This window comes from Carettochelys insculpta, chromosome 19 (assembly GCF_033958435.1).
Source record: "Carettochelys insculpta isolate YL-2023 chromosome 19, ASM3395843v1, whole genome shotgun sequence".
In the NCBI taxonomy this organism is placed as follows: Eukaryota; Metazoa; Chordata; order Testudines; family Carettochelyidae; genus Carettochelys; species Carettochelys insculpta.
The window spans coordinates 3,077,316-3,096,108 of record NC_134155.1 but is presented as its reverse complement, the minus strand read 5'-3'; the positions used below and the strand labels follow the sequence as shown (position 1 = coordinate 3,096,108).

The window sequence follows — 18,793 nt, the reverse complement described above, 5'->3', positions numbered from 1 at the left end:
CCGGAAGTCTCCAGGCAGCTTTGGGACTGGGGGACTCTGAGCCAAGAGTTGCTCATGTCTCTGACGTCACATATGTTCTTGACCGTTTCTTTTGTGAGATGCGCTGCAGCAGTTTAATAGTGCAGAGGGTTGGGAGAGACCTCCAGGTTTACTGTAAGCAGGCATGTTTGTGTGTCCAGTGAAGACCGGTAAATCAACCACCGACCGTGCGCTCCATGACTGCAGTAGCCACTGGAGTGAGAAATGTAAGGGAGGTTGGCCGAGCGGGGAGTTTCTCCCATTGGTGCCCCACAGTGGAGACCCTGCCCTGGCTCAGCTGAAAGTCCAGTGATCCCAGCTGCAGTATTCACTTTGCTAGAGTTGTGTAAACTAAGTCAACAACGTTGCCCCACAGTGCACACCTGCCCTTGGTTGCGGTGGCTGGGCTGCCCCCATGCCAGGGTGCTGCTAACCGGAAGAACTGCCCAATGGTTCTGTTGTCTCAGGGTTGCTTCTTGAAGCAGAGAATCGGTTAGGAACGATGGAGGGGTGCAAAGCTACAGGTTCAAAGAAAATGAAAACAGTAAACCCAAACCGCTGCCCTTGGACTCCCCCACCTCCCTGCCGCTTCCAGAAGCCACATGTGAATGCACTGGCAGGCAAAGGGTCTGAATCCTGGAAACAACCTTTGTCTTCACCTAGGACTTTCCTTTCAGCCCTGCCAGTGAGTCTCTTCCCGGTCTCTGGCATCGCTAAACATTCTGTTCCAGAGCAGGGGCATTGTGATGCCGTGTAGCTGCCGTGCTTTGCCGCAGCTGGGTTCGTGGTGGAACCCTTGGCTGTAGTGAGTTTGCTCTCTTTGGCTGGAGCTCTGTGGACAACGAGCTTGGTTAGTCTGGGGCGGGTAAGCTGCTTCTCAGCAATGTGCCTTCTCAGGCCTCCCTGGCCTTGACTTCACCAGCCAAGTGCGAAGTTTATTCATGGGACCCCTGTAGTTGAGGTTGCATACCTCATGGCCTCCGGGCAGCCTGTGGTGGTGCTTTTCTGGCTGGGACAGGTGCTCAGCTCCCTGAGGATGCACACTCGGACCAGATTAACCGCAGCAAGAAGCTCTCAGCAGCAATTGGGGTGTTCATGCAGGATGAATTATGGGTCACTTGGGGCTTCGTAAATGGTTTGAAATCCTGTTGCCTTAACTCCCTATATTTACCACTCTTTGGAGCACGTTGCCTTTTGCTTCCCCGGCTGGTTGTAAATGGGATTTCACGTTTGCCAGGTAGTTCTCTGTGGAGCGGTGTGAGAGAGGCCGGAGCCATGTCTGACTTTGTGGAGAGTGAGGCCGAGGAGTCGGAGGAGGAATACAACGACGATGGGGAGGTCGTCTCAAGAGTAAACAAGAAGTTCGTGGAAGAGGAAGATGGTGAGTTTGCTTGTCTGTCGTCACCCTCTGCGTCAGCGAGCCTTGAATGGTGCTGGCTGCTCTTCCTTATTTTGGTGCTTAGCCAGGATTCCTCCTCCCCACCCAGGGGCAGAGGGGGTGTAGTGGTGAACTGCAACCTGCCCCCAGGCCATGTAAGGCCTCACTCTCCCGAGAAACGGGTGCACAGGTGTGTCCCCTGCTAACTGGGAAATCTGGTCTCCATGGAGCAAACGACGAGTAGAACACACCACTGCAGTTATACTGGCATAACTCCCTGTGTGCGTGTGTGCACGCGCACTCTGGAGTGAGAGTGATCACGCATGGTGGTATACTGGCAAGAGTTGTGCTGCTGTCATTCCGTCGGTAAATTTCCCCCTGTAGATGAGCATGTTTGGTTCAGTGCACTTTGGTATAAAGGGTTTGATTCCTGATTGTTCAGTTTGGCAGCCTGTGTTGGTGGGGAACCCCTCGCAAAGCCATGGTGTGATGAGCGTAGGAGGCCAGGCTCTAGGCGGTGCTGTAGAACCTTTTAGTGCTTTCCTGTCTCAGAGCCCATGAAGTGGATTTCCTTTCCCAAAGTACCAAATTACCTGCTATCAGCACCTACAACCTCTTGGTGCTACCCCATGAAAGCAGAGGAATTCCCCTGATGTGCCTCCCGTTCCCTCACAGAAGGGGCTCCCGGGAGTCAGCTGGGAAGCTCCACGAACTTGCGCTGTGTTTTGAGGAGGAAGAGGAAGAACAGGGAGTTCCAGAGTCTCTGGCCTTGTTCCCCCGGAGCCAGCCCCACCTTTCAGACTGACAGCACTAGAGGCACTCAGCTAGGGCAGAGTTTCGTAAACTTCTTGAGACCACAGAACACCAAACAGGAATATTTATGACCCACACCAAAAAAAAAAACAAAACCCCAACAGCAAACCCAACGTGAAGTAATTTAATCAGGTGCCCTAGCGATGAAGAAGTAACACAGTACCATCAGGGAATGATATCCAAGAAGCGTCAGACGCTCCCGGCACACCTGTGAGTTAGTTGTTCATGGGACGCCAGTGTTCTGCGGAAGGTCGTTTGAGGAGGACAGAGCTAGGGTAACCCGGCTGCTCGCTGGAGACTCGCATTAACTCAGTGCCACAGAATTGTTTCCGCAATGAGACTTGCTTGTAAGGCCGTTCTCAGTACGGACGGAGCCCAGGGAGGTGGCTGAAATGCTGCACTTCTATCTTGGGCAGGCATGTGCTTTGCGTGCAAGCTGAGACTGGTCAGTTCTGTGGCACTCCTCGTCTACAGGGCATAAGCTGAGAGAGGAGCTTGTTGCTGGTAACCTACAGAAGCCAGCAAAGTGTCGGGTGCCCTCTGACGCTTGTGTTACTGACCTTATCAGATGAGGAGGAGGAGGAGGAGAATCTTGATGATCAAGATGAGCAGGGGAACTTAAAGGGGTTCATTAACGACGACGATGATGAGGAAGAGGAGGAAGAGGAAGAGGCAAGTGACTCTGGCGATTCGGAAGACGACGTTGGCCACAAGAAGAGAAAACGCAGTAAGTTGTATAAGTGGTGCACACGCCCGCGTGCTCCACCAGAGGTGTGGAATGGGGAACAGGGCGCCCCTTGCCTGCGCAGTGCTGGGGCTAGCTCAGTGTAACCCGTCCCCGCTTTCTCTCGCCAGCTTTCGACGACCGCCTAGAAGATGACGATTTTGACCTCATTGAAGAGAACTTGGGGGTGAAGGTCAAAAGAGTGAGTTCTGTCTTCATGCTAATGGTTGCATGGCGAGCTGGGTTAGTAAAGGGGTGGGGGGAGGCTGGAGACCAGCCTGGGGGTGCGGTGTGCATCGCGTGGAAGTCAAGGACCGCCGGGGAGGCCAGGCCTTTGGTTGTTCCGGCCCGAGGAGGGGTGCTGGGGAGGGAGAATTGTTGGCCCTGAGGATGATAGGTTGTGGGGGGCTGGCGTGCACTGGCGTGCTGGTGCTTTGCGCTGGGGTGGGGCGGAGAGTGCCAGTGGGATGGGGCAGATTGGGCTGCAGCAGGGAGCTCAGTGTTGACGGTGTCTGGGATCTTATGATCACACAAGCTTTGACTCTTGCAGCAAAAATTCAGGCGTGTGCGAAAGATGTCAGATGATGAGGATGATGAAGAGGAGGATTATGGGAAGGAGGAGCATGAGAAGGAAGCCATTGCTGAAGAAATTTTCCAGGATGGGGAAGGGGAAGAGGGGGGCGAGGCTACTGATGCTCCCGGAGCTCCTGCAGAAGAGGAGGAAGAGGAGGAGGAAGACGAATCTGGTAGGCACCAATGGCCACTAGCTTCACATGCTTTCAGGCCCTGCATTTTCAGCTTTGGCTGTGCCAGCCCAGCCCAGCCCAGCCCAGCATCACTGGCCAGCAGGGGGTGGCAAACAGCAGGTATTCCTGCTGGGCTTACCCTTGCTGAGGCTTGTCTGGATGGGCTGGCTTTGCCCGGCAAAGTTCTTGGTCACTGGGTATGTGGGCTTAGTGCTGGCTGCCCCTAAAGCTCTAGGGCTTAGAACTTCCCAGGCAGGCTGCTGGCTTAGCGAGGCCAGCACCCGGCAGCAGCTGAGGCCTGTGGCAGGGGCGTTCTTTGGGGCTGCCTGGGGGTGTGCTGTCAGAGTGCTGAGCAGCCTCTAAACCCTGTTCTGTGCCCAGACATTGATGACTTCATTGTGGATGATGATGGGCAGCCCCTGAAGAAACCAAAGTGGCGGAAGAAGCTCCCTGGCTACACGGATGCGTAAGTAGGAGCAGGGGTGGTGCGGGGGCTGGGGGGGGTTGAGGACAACTGCTCAGGTTCCTTGGCCCTTGTAACTACAGTCTGACCTTTCCCACCCTGTCCCCAAGCCGCCCAGGCTGTGATGCAATCAGGGGCCTAGAGCAGTCACAGCTTGGGACCTTGTGAAGTGCTGACTTTTCCTCTCCCTTGCAGAAGATTGTCCCTTCTTGCAGGGACACTGACCTGCCCCTTAGCAGAACCATCCCCAGGCCTCCCTGAGCCAGGCCCATCCTTCATCTGCATCCTCCTCTCAGACCTAGTATCTCAAGGGTGGTGCCATTCCCAGTCCCTTCACCCCATGCTGGGGCAAGGCACTCCTCCCCCCAGTCCCTTCCCAGATCCTACTGAGAGCACAGCTGTCATTCTGCGCCTGTTCAGCGTGCCAGTAGCCAGGCTGGAAAGGGTGCTGGCTTCCTCTGCTCTGGGCAGCCTTGGAGTTCCAGCTGGTTTATTGCCCTGCTCCTGAAAAGGCGCACTGGGGCAAAGTCCTCTGTTAAGGGAGAAGCCTCTGCGGTCAGGTCCTGCCCATCACAGGACAGTTCTGTAGCACCTGAGCCTGTTGTGGGAGCTAACGAAGGTCTCCAATCTACTGGTCTTGGGAGGAAGCTGATTGGAAGCTGATTAGGTCCCTCTCCTCTCTGCGCAAAGTGCTGTGAGTGACGCTTGATGAGCTCACTGCCCATGCAGCCCATTCTCTGCCATGCACGACTTGACGCTGGGAGCCGTGGGACGCGCAGCCTGTGAGCAGGGCTTTCTGTGAGCACGTGGGGGGCTAACGAAGCCTTGTCTCTGCTCCAGTGCTTTGCAAGAGGCTCAGGAGATCTTCGGAGTGGACTTTGACTACGATGAATTTGAGAAGTACAACGAGTACGATGAGGAGCTGGAGGAGGAGTATGAGTACGAGGATGAGGAGGCTGAAGGGGAGATCCGTGTGCGACCCAAAAAGACCACCAAGAAGCGCGTCAGTCGCCGGAGCATCTTTGAGATGTACGAGCCCAGTGAGCTGGAGAGCAGTCACCTGACAGACCAGGATAACGAGATCCGGGTCACGGACATGCCGGAGAGGTTCCAGGTGAGGGCGTGGGCCGGTGACAGGGGCTCCTGCCTGCCTGGGAGAGGTGAGGGGCCATGGTGCAGCTCTTTGGGGGTGAGGCGTGACGTCCATAAGATCACTGTCCCTTTATCCCCACGTGCTGGTGCTGAAAAGGCAGGGTGGGCGCTGCCCAGGCTTCCCCTGAGCCACTGGCTGTGAGGTACAGTGCCCAGCTCCTCCACTGTGGCTCTTAAGGCAGGTCTCACTTCATACAGCCAATACCCATCCACAGCAATGTTTTCATCCCTTGGGGCACTGGCCTAGTGCCTTCCCCACAGCCCCCGCACAATCACTCCGGCAGTGGCTGCAGCCCTGGCAGGCAGGATGTGCACCTCGACCACAGCCACCTCGAGGGGATGTGCAAAATCACAGCGTCAACTCAGATTCCCAAAGTCGGGTGAAATAAAATGGACTGAACTTGGGTGTAGAGCCGCCCCAGGTAACGAGCACGGCGATCACAAAGAGCGGAGAGGGCTCACCGGGACTCGCCAGCCTCCTCTGTGCCCCAGCCTGGCTAATGCAGGGGGTTCCCCACAGGACGCTTTCTAGTCCTTAGCAGAACCACCTCTTCAGTGACCCCAGTGACTGATGCTTTGGCTGCGTCCTGCAATGAGCAGCCCATGGCCTGGCACTCCTCGCCCTGGGAACTGCCCCAGCAGCCAGACTGTTTCCCCTTTCTCCTTGCCCACAGCCCTGCCCTGCTCAGAGCTGGAAATGCTCTGCCCCCCAGCCCCTCGGTCGTTGCATCCCTGACCCCTTGCAGGCATTTGTACCCAGCTTGTGGCAAATAATCCTGGTGGGCCGCACCATCATAGCTCCGTGACTTTGCCAGGACTTCTAATTCCTCATTTTAGTTTCCCAGGCTTCTTGTGGTCATGTACAGGCACCTTTCTCAGCATGAGTCAGGAAGCCTCCCCTGTTGCACTCCTGTGTTTTGTATTTCATCCCCCAATTCTCTTCTCCTCTTAACTCAGAACTTGGGTCCCCATCCCCCAGAGCACCTCATTTACATCTCCTCACTAGGCTAGCAAATCTGCCTGTGGTTGAGGGGTATTCCCTTTGAAATATTGAACTCAGATTGGTCATTTCTCTTCAGCTTGGGCCCTGGACATAGGAGTGCCATGTTCTTCCTGGGGCCTGGCTAGCCTTGTGCCCTGCCATACTGCCCTTTTACAGGCGGAGTGAGGCTGGGGGCAGGTTAAATGCTCGGGGCTGAGACACCAGGGTCTGATGGCGCCATCACTGGTGCCCTGTTGTCTGTGTGGCTGCTGCAGGGCCAGTGCTAACCAGGCGGGTGACTTTGAGCAGGGCCTGTCCTAAGGAGAGCAGAGGCTGTGGCCCAAGTGGTTTAGGAGCCACGGATTTGACTGGCAGCCTCGCGTAGGGGCTCCTTGCAGAACTTTCTGCCAGTGATTCCCGTAAGCGTGAGCGGTGGTGTCCTTGTACGACACGAGCAAAGGTGCGTCACGCTGCCCGAAGAGCCGTGCTTTGAGAAGCTGCTCTCAGTGGAGCCCTGAGGCTGTGCAGGCATTTGAGACCTCCTGGGCAGGTGCAGACTAGAAGGGGTGGAAGTGGGTGCCTCAGAACCGACGTGCAGCACGAGTGATACGTGGCTGGAGCTCCCTTCACCCTGCTCTCCCCTCCAGCTGCGCTCCATCCCTGTGAAGAATGCCGAGGATGAGGAGTTGGAGGAAGAAGCTGACTGGATCTACAGGAATGCCTTTGCCACACCTACCATCTCCCTGCAGGTAACCGGCTTCTCCTTGGGTGCCAGATCTGAGGGGGCTGCTGTCCTGACTCCAGCAGGCTTTGCTTGGGGAGCCCATCCTGGGGATTTGGAGTGAGGTGGTCCCTAATTTACTGGTGCTGGGCTCCGGGCCCACTTTGATAGGGCACTGAGCCTCTTGGGCCTGGGCAGCCCACTTTGGCCTGCAGCTCGGGTTCCCTCTGAAGTGAAGGGCGTGCTGCCTTGCGCAGGGGCTCGGGGTTGTGAGCCGTAAAGCTCTTGGAGCGCTGCTCTGTGGGGAGGGAGTGTTGTCCACCGTCACTTTGGTCAGACGTTTCATCTAGACTGCGCGCCGAGTCGGGACTAGGGCGGTGCTCGGGGCTCACCCGTCAGTCTCTGCAAATTGTTCTCTTGGCCTGGGCCCGTCCCCCCTCGGTGCGGCTGGCCTGCCCAGCGTCGTGGGGACGAGGCGGTGGAAGGCGCTAGCTCGGTGTTCCCTCTTCCAGGAAAGTTCCGATTACTTGGACCGGGGCCAGGCCAGCAGCAGCTTCAGCCGCAAAGGACCCAGCACCATCCAGAAGATTAAGGAAGCCCTGAACTTCATGAGGAATCAGCACTTTGAGGTAGCTCGCAGTCCTGCAGAGGGGCTGGGGGTGAGGGGTGAGAGCTGGCTTTGCTGGGCCGGAGAAGGGTTAATGCAGCAGCTGCCGATGCACTGTGGCCAATGGGAAGTGCTCCCATGCACCTGTACGGGCCGGGACGGTGCAGGGTGGCTTGCCGTGAGCACACCTGGCCTTGCAGGAGCCAGAGCAGCTACTGGGAAAGGCTGGCTGAGGTTTCTACACTTAAGGGGCAGGACGACGGGTACAGGGGCTGGGGGCGAAATCCCCTTAAGGTGTAATCTGCACTCGGCTCAGCCCAGCCCAGCCCAGCCCGTCGCCTGCACTGCTTCCAGCAGCACTCAGAGCCCCTTTGCTCGCCCTTCAGGTGCGTGGGAATGGCAGGGGCCACCACGCTGCCGAACACCTGGGCTGTCAGTCGGTCCCACGCCTGGGGGTGGCCACAGCAGGGCAGGAGAGGGCAGCTCTGCAGAGCCCTCATGCAGCTCTCCTGGCAGCTTTTCCTCCCAGCCCCTGGGCTGTCTCCGGGCTCCTGACTGCCAGCAGGGGTCGCTAGCCACTGAGGGGTCTCGTGTCTCTCCTAGGTCCCGTTCATCGCCTTCTACCGCAAGGAGTACGTGGAGCCGGAGCTGCACATCAATGACCTCTGGAGGGTCTGGCAGTGGGATGAGAAGGTGAGGGGAAGGGGACTGCTGCTCGTGGGTCCTGCAGCGCAAGCACTGCATTCCCCATCAGCAGCTCAGCCTTGTCTCTGGGCCCAGGTCTGCTCAGGGCAGCCAGCCCCACCTTGGGACGCTGCAGCCGGTTTTCCCAAGCTTGCCTGTGCTTTGATGACTCGTCCGGCAGCAGCGCGCCAGGCCCTGCAGCTGCTCTCCGCTTTGAGCTTAGCTCTGGGAGAGGAGCCCTGCCGCGCACTCAGCGATTGGAGCGGTCTCCCTGCTGATGTGCAGTGTGCTGGGGTCAGGAGGTCAGAGAGCCACAGAGTGGAGGGGAGGAAGGAGGGGTGCGACAGGGCCCCAGAGAGAGGGCTAGCACCCGCTTCTCTCTGCTTCCGTGGTACAGTGGACCCAGCTGAAGATCCGCAAGCAGAACCTGACCCGTCTGTTCGAGAAGATGCAGGCCTATCAGTACGAGCAAATCTCTGCCGATCCCGACAAACCTTTGGCAGATGGGATAAGGGCGCTTGATACCACTGACATGGAGAGGTACAGTCCCGTGGGGGTGGTTCGTGCGCAGCTCCAAGTGGCTCCCTAACTGGTATGCATGCTGCCCGAAATGGGAGCCTCTTCCCCCCCGCCACCCTGAATGCAGCCGTCTCGGATCCACTGAGACTAAAGGTTGAAGCTCTCTAATCCGGCACGCTCTGGGCCTGCAGCATCCGTGGTCTGGCATGATTTTAGTTAGCCACCTGACCACTTCCCGTAGGTGCAGCCACGTTTCCTGTGGTCCCATAAAGTTTGTTTCCAGTCCTCAGTCCTGGCTCTGTGTTCTGTGCCGTTGTTCAGCTGTAATTTACCCTGAATCTCCTTAAAGCCCCCCAAGCAGTGGAAGTGTTGGTGATGTGCTAGACAACCTTGACCTCCCGTGGTCCGGCAGAGTCTCTCGTCCGGCACGGGACAGGTCGCAAGGGCGCTGGATCCGAGAGGCTCAACTGTAGAGGGGGTTCAGGGCGGCCTTGAGGTGCTGTTTGGGGGTGTCCGGCACTGCACACACCAGGGAGGGTGTTGCTGGGATCTCCCACGCTGAAGTTCGAATGCCTCAGAAGCCAGCGAGAGCTCCGCTTCCAGCGTGTCCCTCGCTTCCTTCCAGCCGCTGCAAAGCTGTTCCAGTGTGGAGCAGCACGTCCCTGGCTCGCTGTGAAGCCGGAGGGGTGGGAAACGCACTGAAACGTTCAGAGGGCAAGAAGCCGTGTTCTTCCTCGGCTGGACTAAGCAGGTGCAGGGCACGGGTCTGGGCGTGGGGCCCCGTGGGGACTAATGTGCTGGCTTTGCGCCCCGCAGGCTGAAGGATGTGCAGTCCATGGACGAGCTGAAGGACGTGTATAACCATTTCTTGCTGTACTATGGGCGAGACATCCCCAAGATGCAGAACGCCGCCAAAGCCAGCCGAAAGAAGCACAAGCGCGCTCGGGAGGACGGCGAAGAGGCGGACGGTTGGTCCCGCGTCTTAGGGGTTTTGCTCGTGACCTGGGGGCAGCTGGAGCGGCTGCTGTGAAACAGTTGTGTGACACTTAGAGCCAGCGCACCTACTTCTCCCTCCACCATGCACGTGCCTACTCTGGCGCCTCTGCACGTGACCCCCCTCGCCCCATCCCTGGCTCCCGTCCTGCATTAGCTTTGCTCTAGGGATCCCACCCTTCCACGGGCCGGTTCACTGTGCCGCATCTCCTTAACCCAGCCGGGAGTGTGTTGCAGCCGCCCGTCTCTTCAGTCTGCTGGTAAGAGCTGTAGTGATGGCAGCCTCCCTGGGCAACGAACTGGAGTGCAGAGAGATGTCCTTGGCGCCCCAGCGCAAGCGCTTGGGCCAGCCAGACTGGAATTCTGTAAACTAGCTGGACGTTAATTTGTCCTCCATTAGTCCAGTCCTTTCCTAGCCGGCACGGTCCCAACATCTTCAGGGGCCAGAAGCCCCACGTGCCCTGTGAAGAGCTACCAAGACCACCAGCTTCTCCTGGCACTGTGGGAACATAGGGACGGCTTCTCACAAGGCAATGAGGGGTCTGGAGCGTGCTGAAAACTACCATTCTAGGAGAGTACTATTGAACCTCCGGGCAGGTTCCCTACTCCACTGGTCCTGTACGGTTTGGTACTTGTTGGCTGTTCAGTGCACCCCTCCATAGGGCACCTGGCTGCAGCTGCAGCCGATTCTCCAGTTTGGAGTGACCCAGGGGCAAGTCCAGCTTGCAGCAGGGTACCCAGGCCCCTGGTTCTGCCAGTCAGCACTGCAGGTTTCTGCCGAGTGGGTCTCTACAGACACCGTGCTGAGTGCACTGTTCCCCTGCAGGTGAAGGAGATGATGGAGAAGAGGAGGAGCAGAAGGGGCCCGAGCTGAAGCAGGCGTCCCGCCGGGATATGTACACCATCTGTCAGACGGCTGGGCTGGGTAAGCGCTGGCAAACGGCTGCACGCATGGAGCAGGCAGCAGGCCTTGCCAGGCCACGCAGCGTCAGTCCTGGGAACATATCTAATGGATTTGGTAGTCCAGGTGAAACTCTGGCATCCCAAGGAGGGAGCGTGGCCCTGGCAGGTTTGGGGTTTTCTTCTCCTGGGCAGGGCAGCTCTTTGGGGCTCAGGGAGAAGGAATACAGTGACGCCCCCCCCAGTTACATATTGTAAGATTCACACGCATCCCATCCATACAGGCTGAGTGCGCCCAAGCAGCAGCCACGGCTGTAGTCGGACTCCCATGCCAGAGACACTGGCTGTCTGGGGGAGCTCTCACCCAGAGAGTGGGGTGGTTCCTGCCAGGGAGGTCTCCCTTTGGGGCCTTTCTGTGTCAGTCCAACCAGAGAGCCTCGTTTATCTCGTTCTGACCACACCTAACCTCCTGGGCCTTGCCAGGGGTTCCAGCCCCTTCTCCGTAGCTCTACGTCCCACATGTTTGGTGGTGCCCTGCTTTTCACTGGCACTTCTGAGTTCTCCCTTTTCTTATTGCCATCTTATTACCACTTCCCTCAGCCTGTTTCCAGGGTAACCTACAATCACAACAGAATTATCCAATCCAACATCTTGCAGTCTGCTGGGTGTCCTGGGGACGTATTTTCCACAACCTCCCCTGTTGGCACGCCTGGGGCAGCAATCCGGGGGGTTATTGGCTTAGGTCCGTGGCTCGGGCCGAGCCTCCTTATGCCTGAGGCCTAGAGTGGCTCGGGGAAATCAGACAGGCCTTAGCCTGGGGGCCTAGCTCAACCCCTGCTGTACTTACACTCCTCACTCCTTGTGCTTGTCAGTCGGGTCTGCCTGTCATTCCGTCCGTCACCACGCCCTGGTCCTCCAGGACACAGCGGGAGTTCCTGTGGCCGCACACTGATGATAGAGAAGTGATTGGGTGCAGCGGGGTGGCAGTGCGCTATGGCATGTGTAGCAGCTGCCGTGCGCGGAGGAGCCAGGGCCCTGGCTGTGGGATGTGGGTGCAGCGGGGCAGCAGGGGCCGCGTGCGCTTGTCTGGCATGACGTGTGCGTTCTCTGCCCTAGACGGCCTGGCGAAGAAGTTCGGTCTCACGCCTGAGCAGTTTGGCGAGAACCTGCGGGACAGTTACCAGCGTCACGAGACGGAGCAGTTTCCGGCAGAGCCGCTGGAGCTGGCCAAGGATTACGTGTGCAGGTCTGTGCCTGGGGCCATCCCAGATGCTCCTTGTGCGGCATGTGGGGAAGGGGGAACTAGGATGCGCTCAAATCCTGCGTCACGGCTTTGTTCCTTCCAGTCAGTTCCCAAGTCCGGAGGCCGTGCTGGAAGGAGCCCGCTACATGGTAGCCTTGCAGGTAGCCCGAGAGCCGCTTGTCAGGCAGGTCTTGAGGCAGACTTTCCAAGAGAGAGCCAAGCTCAACATCGCGCCCACCAAGAAGGGGAAAAAGGTGAGGAGGAGAAGCACGGCTCCCGGGGGTTGGCAGGCAGGGGGGCCTGCAGGCAGATATGGACATGGAAGTGCCAAGTCTGGGCCTGGCTGCCTGCCTGCCCGGGGCAGTGCTTAGGGAGTAGTGTCTGGCGCTCTGTGTGGGGACAGCTGCATGAAGCCCACCCTGGCAGCTCTGCAGACCTCTTGGGTGGTGCATAGCTGGGGTCCACTTTTGCTCCTACCTCGATGCAGATGGGGCATGAACTCCTGAGGAGGAGGAGAGGCCAGTGCGGGGTTTACCTGGGAGTTTGTCAGCATGCTGCAACCCTGCTTGAACTCCCTCCCCGGCGTGAGCCCTTGCTACTGGGGGCATTGGCACCAGCATTTCTTCTCTGGGGTGGGCTGTTCAGACTCAGGAAAGGGCATTGCAAGAAGGCCTGGTCTGTGCTTGAGCGTTAGGTCACCGTTGCTAAGTCCCTGCTCCTACGTGGCATACACAGGCCAACCTACCCCAGTGCAGCTGCAGCTAGATTGGGTCCCAGCTCCCAGGGCCCGGGGGGTGGTGGTTCTGCGTGGCCAGGCTGCACCCAGGTGTTGGGTTAAGCCAGCAAAGCTGCAGCACCACCACTGTAGCCGTGGCCAGGCTGGCTGCTAGCAGTGTGCTGAGGAGGGTTGCTTTTACTTCATGGCTGCCTGGGCGCTGGGTCAGTTGTGTCTCCTCTCTGCGGCGGCAGGACGTGGATGAAGCCCACTACGCGTATTCCTGCAAGTACCTGAAGAACAAGCCCGTGAAGGAGCTGCGCGATGACCAGTTCCTGAAAATCTGCCTGGCCGAGGAGGAGGGGCTGCTGAGCATCGACATCAGCATTGACATGAAAGGGGTCGAGGGGTGAGTCCAGCTGGGCCCAGGCACTCCCCTGCCTGCGCCCCCCCCCACAACCAATCGCCTCAGAGCACCTCTCATGCCCCGAACTGCCCAGCCCTGCTTGCATCCTTCTGGCCACTGTTGGGCGCTGTCAGCAGCAGCCAGGTGTCATGTTTCGAGGCCAAGCTAAGAGAACCAGCTCTGGGCAAATGGCTGAAAACCAGCCACCTGCAGCCCAGGCTAGAGGCCCCTTCTCAGGGAGGTGAACCAAGCCAGCCACAAACATACCTCTGCTGCCCCTCTGGCCGGCCAGAAGCTGCACAGGGAAACCCACAGATCCTCCAGCTGCCCCTAGTGCGCAAACCAGCAGCCCTGCTCCTTGGGAGGGGTATGAAAGCCTGTTGTACCAAAGCCCCACACATTCCTCCAGCCCCCAAGGGAGCAGCACGCCCCCAGGTCAGCGTATACTTAGATCTCACCGGAACCGGCGCGCTGGGCCAAGCCTTCAGCACCTAAGCCGTGAAGGTTTACTAACAAAGAAGGAAAATGGGATGAGAGAGAAGGCGTGTTGAAGTAGCAAGTTATGTACCTCAGTTCAAGCTATCGGTGCCGGTTGCAGCTGATGGTATAAGCTGCTGCTCACGAGTCTCTGAAAACCCATCCTCTGAGGGACGGACCCTGCTGTCTGCACAGGTTTAGGTCATGAGGACCGAAGAACAAGAGGGCCACTGCCAGGGACATCTTTATAGTCTTGCCCTGTGGAGGGAAGAGCCCTTTCTTGCTCGCTACGCAGTGGAGCCCAGCTGCGCAGGTGGCTTGCTGTGGCACGCTGCCGTTGGCCACGTCCCCGATGACAAGTGTCAGTCAATTTCCATAAGATGCGGATCTCGCCTTTGTTCAGCCCACGCCACCTGGCTGGGGAGGCGCTCAGGCCTCCCCTTGTGAGTCCTGAGCTCTGAAAGGTTTCTAGTTCAGCCGTAGAGCCGATCTCTGTAACGCTATGTACACACATGGCACAGACGTACCAGTAACAAACGGATTTGGGGCCTCGCCAGCTTTCATTACACACCTCACTTGGCACAAGGTTTGGTGCAGACTTGAGCCAGTGGTCACAGAAGTGGTTTCAGAGCTCTTGTAAAGGTGCAGTAGCACCACCCCAGGCTCACGGACACAGAAGCAGTTGAAACAATGCTGTACAATGAGGCAGGGCCTTGCGCGGTGACCCCGGAATCAGAACAATAGCTGTAGTGAGGGGTCACCGAGGCTTATCCCAACAGAGGCACCGTTGAGCCACCCCCCACTTCCCCAGAGAGCTGCCCCAGGAGCCTGGGCGCTCCCAGCACGGTACTCCAGCTGTTCCCTCCGCCAGTCTGCCCCTGCCAAGAGCCAGAGCCGCCCACTAGGGCCTGCTGAGCTATGGAGGCTTCGGGGGTGGCTTTGGGCTTCCAGACAAGTTGCTAGCACAGCGCTCAGACAAGTAAAACCAGGGCAGCCGTGTCTGGCGAAGGGAGCACGGGGAGAGCTGGCTGCTTCCCTGAGGCTGACCAGCAGGGAGCTCCCGCCTCACCTCGGGACAGGCCTCTGCCAGCGGTAGCGTCGCTACCCGTTCAAACGGGCAAAGCAGTTGAGCCGCAGGAGGGGGCGAGGGTCAGAGCCCTGCTGCGGAGGACTGTGCCCCAGGAAGGAGCAGGTTTTAGGAGGAGTAGGCTCGGATGGGGCTGAAGCTGGGGTCTGCAGCCCTTCCCCACCTGCTGCAGAGGTGCAGGTGCCTGCTGTGTGGCAGGCTGCAGGGTCCCTGTTCCCAAGGCCCGGGCTGCGCGGTGGAGGCTGGCAGTGCAGCGGACACGGCACCCCTCCCTCTCGCCCTCCGCAGCTACGGAAGTGACCAGACGTACTTCGAGGAAATCAAGCAGTTCTATTACCGGGACGAGTTCAGCCACCAGGTGCAGGAGTGGAACCGCCAGCGCACAATGGCCATCGAGCGCGCCCTCAGCCAGTTCCTCTACGTGCAGATGGCCAAGGAGCTGAAGAACAAGCTGCTGGTGGAGGCCAAAGAGTACGTCATCAAGGTGAGAGGCGCTCGGGGCCCGGGCTGGCTCCTCGTCTGCATTGGGGGCAGGCAGGAGGCAGCGCACAGCAGCTGTGTGGGTTGGAGGCCGTCCTGGGGAGACCCCACTGACAGGGAGCAATGAGAACAATCGGGGACGGACAGTCTCATCCCGTCCCCAGGACAGGAAGGTAAGAGGAACATTTGTCATGATTCTAGCTGGCCTGTTCAGTCCATGGTAGTCTGCCCCTTAGACCTTGCAAGCCAGGGTGCTAGTCCTGTGGCTGCTGGGCCCAGCGCTTGCTAGAGCCCTGGGGACTGGAGATGCCCTGGAGGATGCCAGGCCCTGTGCAAGAGAAGTGTCTTAGTGCTCAGGGATCCTGACTGAGTGAACAGAGTTATTCCTTGGTGCTCAGCCCCGACTCCCCAGGGACCAAGTGCTGGTCTGGGCGGTTGCACGGGTGAGCTCTAGCTCCGAAGGAATGCTGGAAGCAGGCTGGAAGGATGGCCAACTGCCCTGGCTGGCAGGAGCAGCGTCTCTAGCCCTGTTGGGCCTCTGTCTCACCCCAGCATCTGTTCTGTGCAGGGCGCTGTCTGCACCTGGCCCGCTGTGGAGGCCAGGGTGTGACGGTTGGGAGACTGGGCTCTCTTCCTCACGCCCCTCCCTCTCTCTGTCCCTCAGGCTTGCAGCCGGAAGCTGTACAACTGGCTAAAGGTGTCTCCCTACCGCCCAGACCAGCAGGTGGAGGAAGATGACGATTTCATGGATGAAAACCAGGGGAAGGGCATTCGGGTGCTGGGCATTGCGTTCTCCTCTGCCAGGTACGAGGGACAGGCTCACGCCCAGGGTTATGTACCAGCTAGTCTGTTCCCATGGCTTCAGGGGGCCCTGTGTGTGTTGCAGGGACCACCCTGTGTTCTGTGCCCTGGTGAACGGCGAGGGTGAGGTCACCGACTTCCTCCGGCTGCCACACTTCACCAAGAGGCGCAACGCCTGGCGGGAGGAGGAGCGGGAAAAGAAGGTGAGCTGGGGGCAGGTGCTGCAGGCAATCCCAAGCATGCTGGGCAGAGCTTGGGCCCGGAAGTGTCAGATTCAGGAGCAGGGAATGGGCGAGTTGTGAGCCAAGCCCTGGCTCAGTGGGGGAGGAGGACAGGGTGTGCTCTGGCTGGCTGGCTGGCTGTGGGGTGGGCGCTAAAGCAGGCGCTGCCACAGAGCAGGCAAGCGTGGGCCGTAAGCCCAGCACCGTGCGGAGGGCTGGGACTGTCTCCAGCGTGCAAAGCGTTGCAGGGGGACCTGCTGCCTGCACCGGGAGCCTGTTAGTTACAGACTGCCTGGGGCCTCCCGACCCTTTCGGAACAGGCTTCAGGGCTCCTGTGTGTGGTGCTGTATTTGAGCTGCATTTCAGGGGCCGGGGCCTCGCCCTCGCTCTCTGGCCACCAGGCGCTGTGGGAATCAGGAAGGGATCCTGGCTGGCCCTGGCCATGTCTCCCAGTCACTCTGTGAGCTGCTCACCTCCAGCTCTGCCCAGCGGAGCCAGCTTGGCCCTCCCTGGGGCTGTCTGAAGGGCCCTGGGGCAGCGCTGTGCGCATGCGAGTGGATTGTGCCGGCAGGCTGGGCCAGAGGCAGGGGGAGGCTGTGCCCGTAAAGCGGCAGCATGACGCTGGTGAGCTGTAGTGACGGGCCTGTTTCATGGAGCCTCCTGCTTCCTCTCTGCTCCCAGGCCCAGGACATTGAAACACTGAAAAAATTCCTGCTGAACAAGAAGCCGCACGTGGTGACAATAGCAGGAGAGAACAGGTACGAGTGAGTGCGGGAGTCCGCGTCCCACACCCCGTCCCACCACCGTCGGCCTCCTTCCCTCCCTGCCCCTCGCGCCGCCCAGCCCACGTGCGTGCCGGGGGGCAGCTCTGCTGCTGCCTGCAGTGCCCCCGAGAAATGCTCCCCCCAGGGCCCAGCCGTCTCCCTCCGCCAGCACACGGCCCAGCCAGCCTGAGAGGAGCCAGCAGGCCCTGGAGTAGCGTCGGATGTGCCTCCCGCCTGCGGCAGAGACTGGCTTGGAGCCACTGGGGGTGAACAGGCAGGCGAGGGGGTGCGGTGCTCACACTGCTGTGCCCGGGCGCCCATGCCGGCGCTTCCCAGCGAAAGCTCCCAGGGCCTTTCACCAGGCAGAAAGCTCCAAGCCCCAGGCGGGTTCAGAGGCCCTGGGAGCCGTGCAGTGCAGCGCTCTGCTCCCTGGCTGGCTCCCGGCGCGGTGCCGTTGGCACTGACAGCCAGTGGTCAGTTGAGAGGGGCTGGGAGCTGGGGGTGTGACGTGCCCATGGCAGGAACCCGCTTGGCGTTGGCCCTGTGATTCGAATGTCCAGCTGTCTCCCAAGCCCCTCGGCCGTGTCTCCCCAGGGACGCCCAGATGCTGATGGAGGACGTCAAGCGGATTGTGCACGAGCTGGATCAGGGGCAGCAGCTGTCTTCCATTGGGGTGGAGCTGGTGGACAACGAGCTGGCCATTCTCTACATGAACAGCAGGAAGTCGGAGGTAAAGCACCTCCTGCTCCTTCCAGGCGGCCCCGACCTCCCTGGGCTAGAGATGTTAAAGCGTTTCAACAGTGGCGCTTAGCTGCATAGCCGCCCCGCCTGCTGTCCCCCGGCAGTTGGGCTGCTCCTGTCCAGCGTGGCTAGCTGCCCCCGCAGTTAGCTGGGAGGATAACTTGTCTCCCGAAACGCCCCCACAGCAGGCAGATGGAGACCTCGGCTGCTGCACGGGGACGAAGCCGTGGGTGAGGCGTGTGGGGCGCAGCGGCCTGCTGGGGCTGACCAGAGAGTCTAGTGAGAGCCTGGCCCGCCCGGGCAGAAGGGAGTTGCTGCAGCTTAGCCAACGTGGGGCATGAGCGGAGCAGACAGAGCTGGAACCAGCCTCGTCTCCTGCTGTCGTTTCTAACTGCAGCACAGCCCGGGCGGCCTCGGGTCCCACCCCGCTCCCTGCCCCGGGTGCTTGTCTAAGTCCCATGTTGCCGTGCTCAGGCCAGCAGCTGGGCAGCCGTGGGCAGCAGTGGGAGCCTTGCTCTGCTTCTCGGCTCCCCTTGCAGAACGAGTTCCGCGATTACCCGCCGGTGCTGCGCCAGGCCGTCTCCCTGGCTCGCCGCATCCAGGACCCGCTGATCGAGTTTGCTCAGGTCTGCAGCTCTGATGAGGATATCCTGTGTCTGAAGCTTCACCCGCTGCAGGTAACTGCTGCTTCTGGGGCTCTTGTCAGAGAGAAACCAGCCCTAAGCCAAGGCAGCATGACGTCCCCTTGCTCTAGGGGCTGGCCAACGAGCTCCCTTTGGCGTGCCCTGCTCCTCGGCCGCATGGCCTTAGAGCACACTTGTCCCCCAGCCCTTAGTGCCAATCCCCTTCTGAAAGCGCTGCAGCCCCCTGACTCAAGGGACCCCCTCCTCCCTTGGCAGGAGCACGTGGTGAAGGAGGAGCTGCTGAACGCCCTCTACTGCGAGTTCATAAACCGTGTGAACGAGGTGGGCGTGGACGTCAACCGGGCAATCGCTCACCCTCACAGCCAGGCCCTGCTGCAGTACGTGTGTGGCCTGGGGCCGCGCAAAGGGACTCACCTGCTCAAGGTAAGGCTACCCCTATAGCTGAGCTGCTCTGCACGAGCCCACCTGCCCACCCACAGCTCCACTGCAAGGAGGCACAGTGCCTGCACCAGGG

At 59.6% G+C, this 18,793-nt stretch overlaps 1 protein-coding gene across 2 annotated transcripts in view; it reads left to right on the top strand.

Moving 5' to 3' along the window:
* SUPT6H (SPT6 homolog, histone chaperone and transcription elongation factor) overlaps window positions 1-18,793 on the top strand; it is a 40,899-nt gene that overhangs the window by 6,724 nt on the left and 15,382 nt on the right. The window contains exons 2-23 of one of the 2 annotated variants that reach the window (XM_075013384.1): window positions 1,260-1,399; window positions 2,778-2,936; window positions 3,065-3,135; window positions 3,484-3,679; window positions 4,061-4,145; window positions 4,983-5,256; window positions 6,924-7,025; window positions 7,510-7,626; window positions 8,208-8,297; window positions 8,686-8,828; window positions 9,624-9,775; window positions 10,627-10,725; window positions 11,817-11,946; window positions 12,047-12,197; window positions 12,913-13,067; window positions 14,917-15,112; window positions 15,773-15,912; window positions 15,995-16,112; window positions 16,812-16,888; window positions 17,489-17,624; window positions 18,175-18,312; window positions 18,535-18,702. In XM_075013384.1, coding sequence (XP_074869485.1) covers window positions 1,294-1,399; window positions 2,778-2,936; window positions 3,065-3,135; window positions 3,484-3,679; window positions 4,061-4,145; window positions 4,983-5,256; window positions 6,924-7,025; window positions 7,510-7,626; window positions 8,208-8,297; window positions 8,686-8,828; window positions 9,624-9,775; window positions 10,627-10,725; window positions 11,817-11,946; window positions 12,047-12,197; window positions 12,913-13,067; window positions 14,917-15,112; window positions 15,773-15,912; window positions 15,995-16,112; window positions 16,812-16,888; window positions 17,489-17,624; window positions 18,175-18,312; window positions 18,535-18,702 — 3,003 coding nt within the window. In that variant the 5' untranslated portion in view covers window positions 1,260-1,293. Of the gene's footprint in view, window positions 1-1,255; window positions 1,400-2,777; window positions 2,937-3,064; window positions 3,136-3,483; window positions 3,680-4,060; window positions 4,146-4,982; window positions 5,257-6,923; window positions 7,026-7,509; window positions 7,627-8,207; window positions 8,298-8,685; window positions 8,829-9,623; window positions 9,776-10,626; window positions 10,726-11,816; window positions 11,947-12,046; window positions 12,198-12,912; window positions 13,068-14,916; window positions 15,113-15,772; window positions 15,913-15,994; window positions 16,113-16,811; window positions 16,889-17,488; window positions 17,625-18,174; window positions 18,313-18,534; window positions 18,703-18,793 lie in introns of both variants that reach the window. The other variant, XM_075013383.1, reaches the window with a different exon arrangement.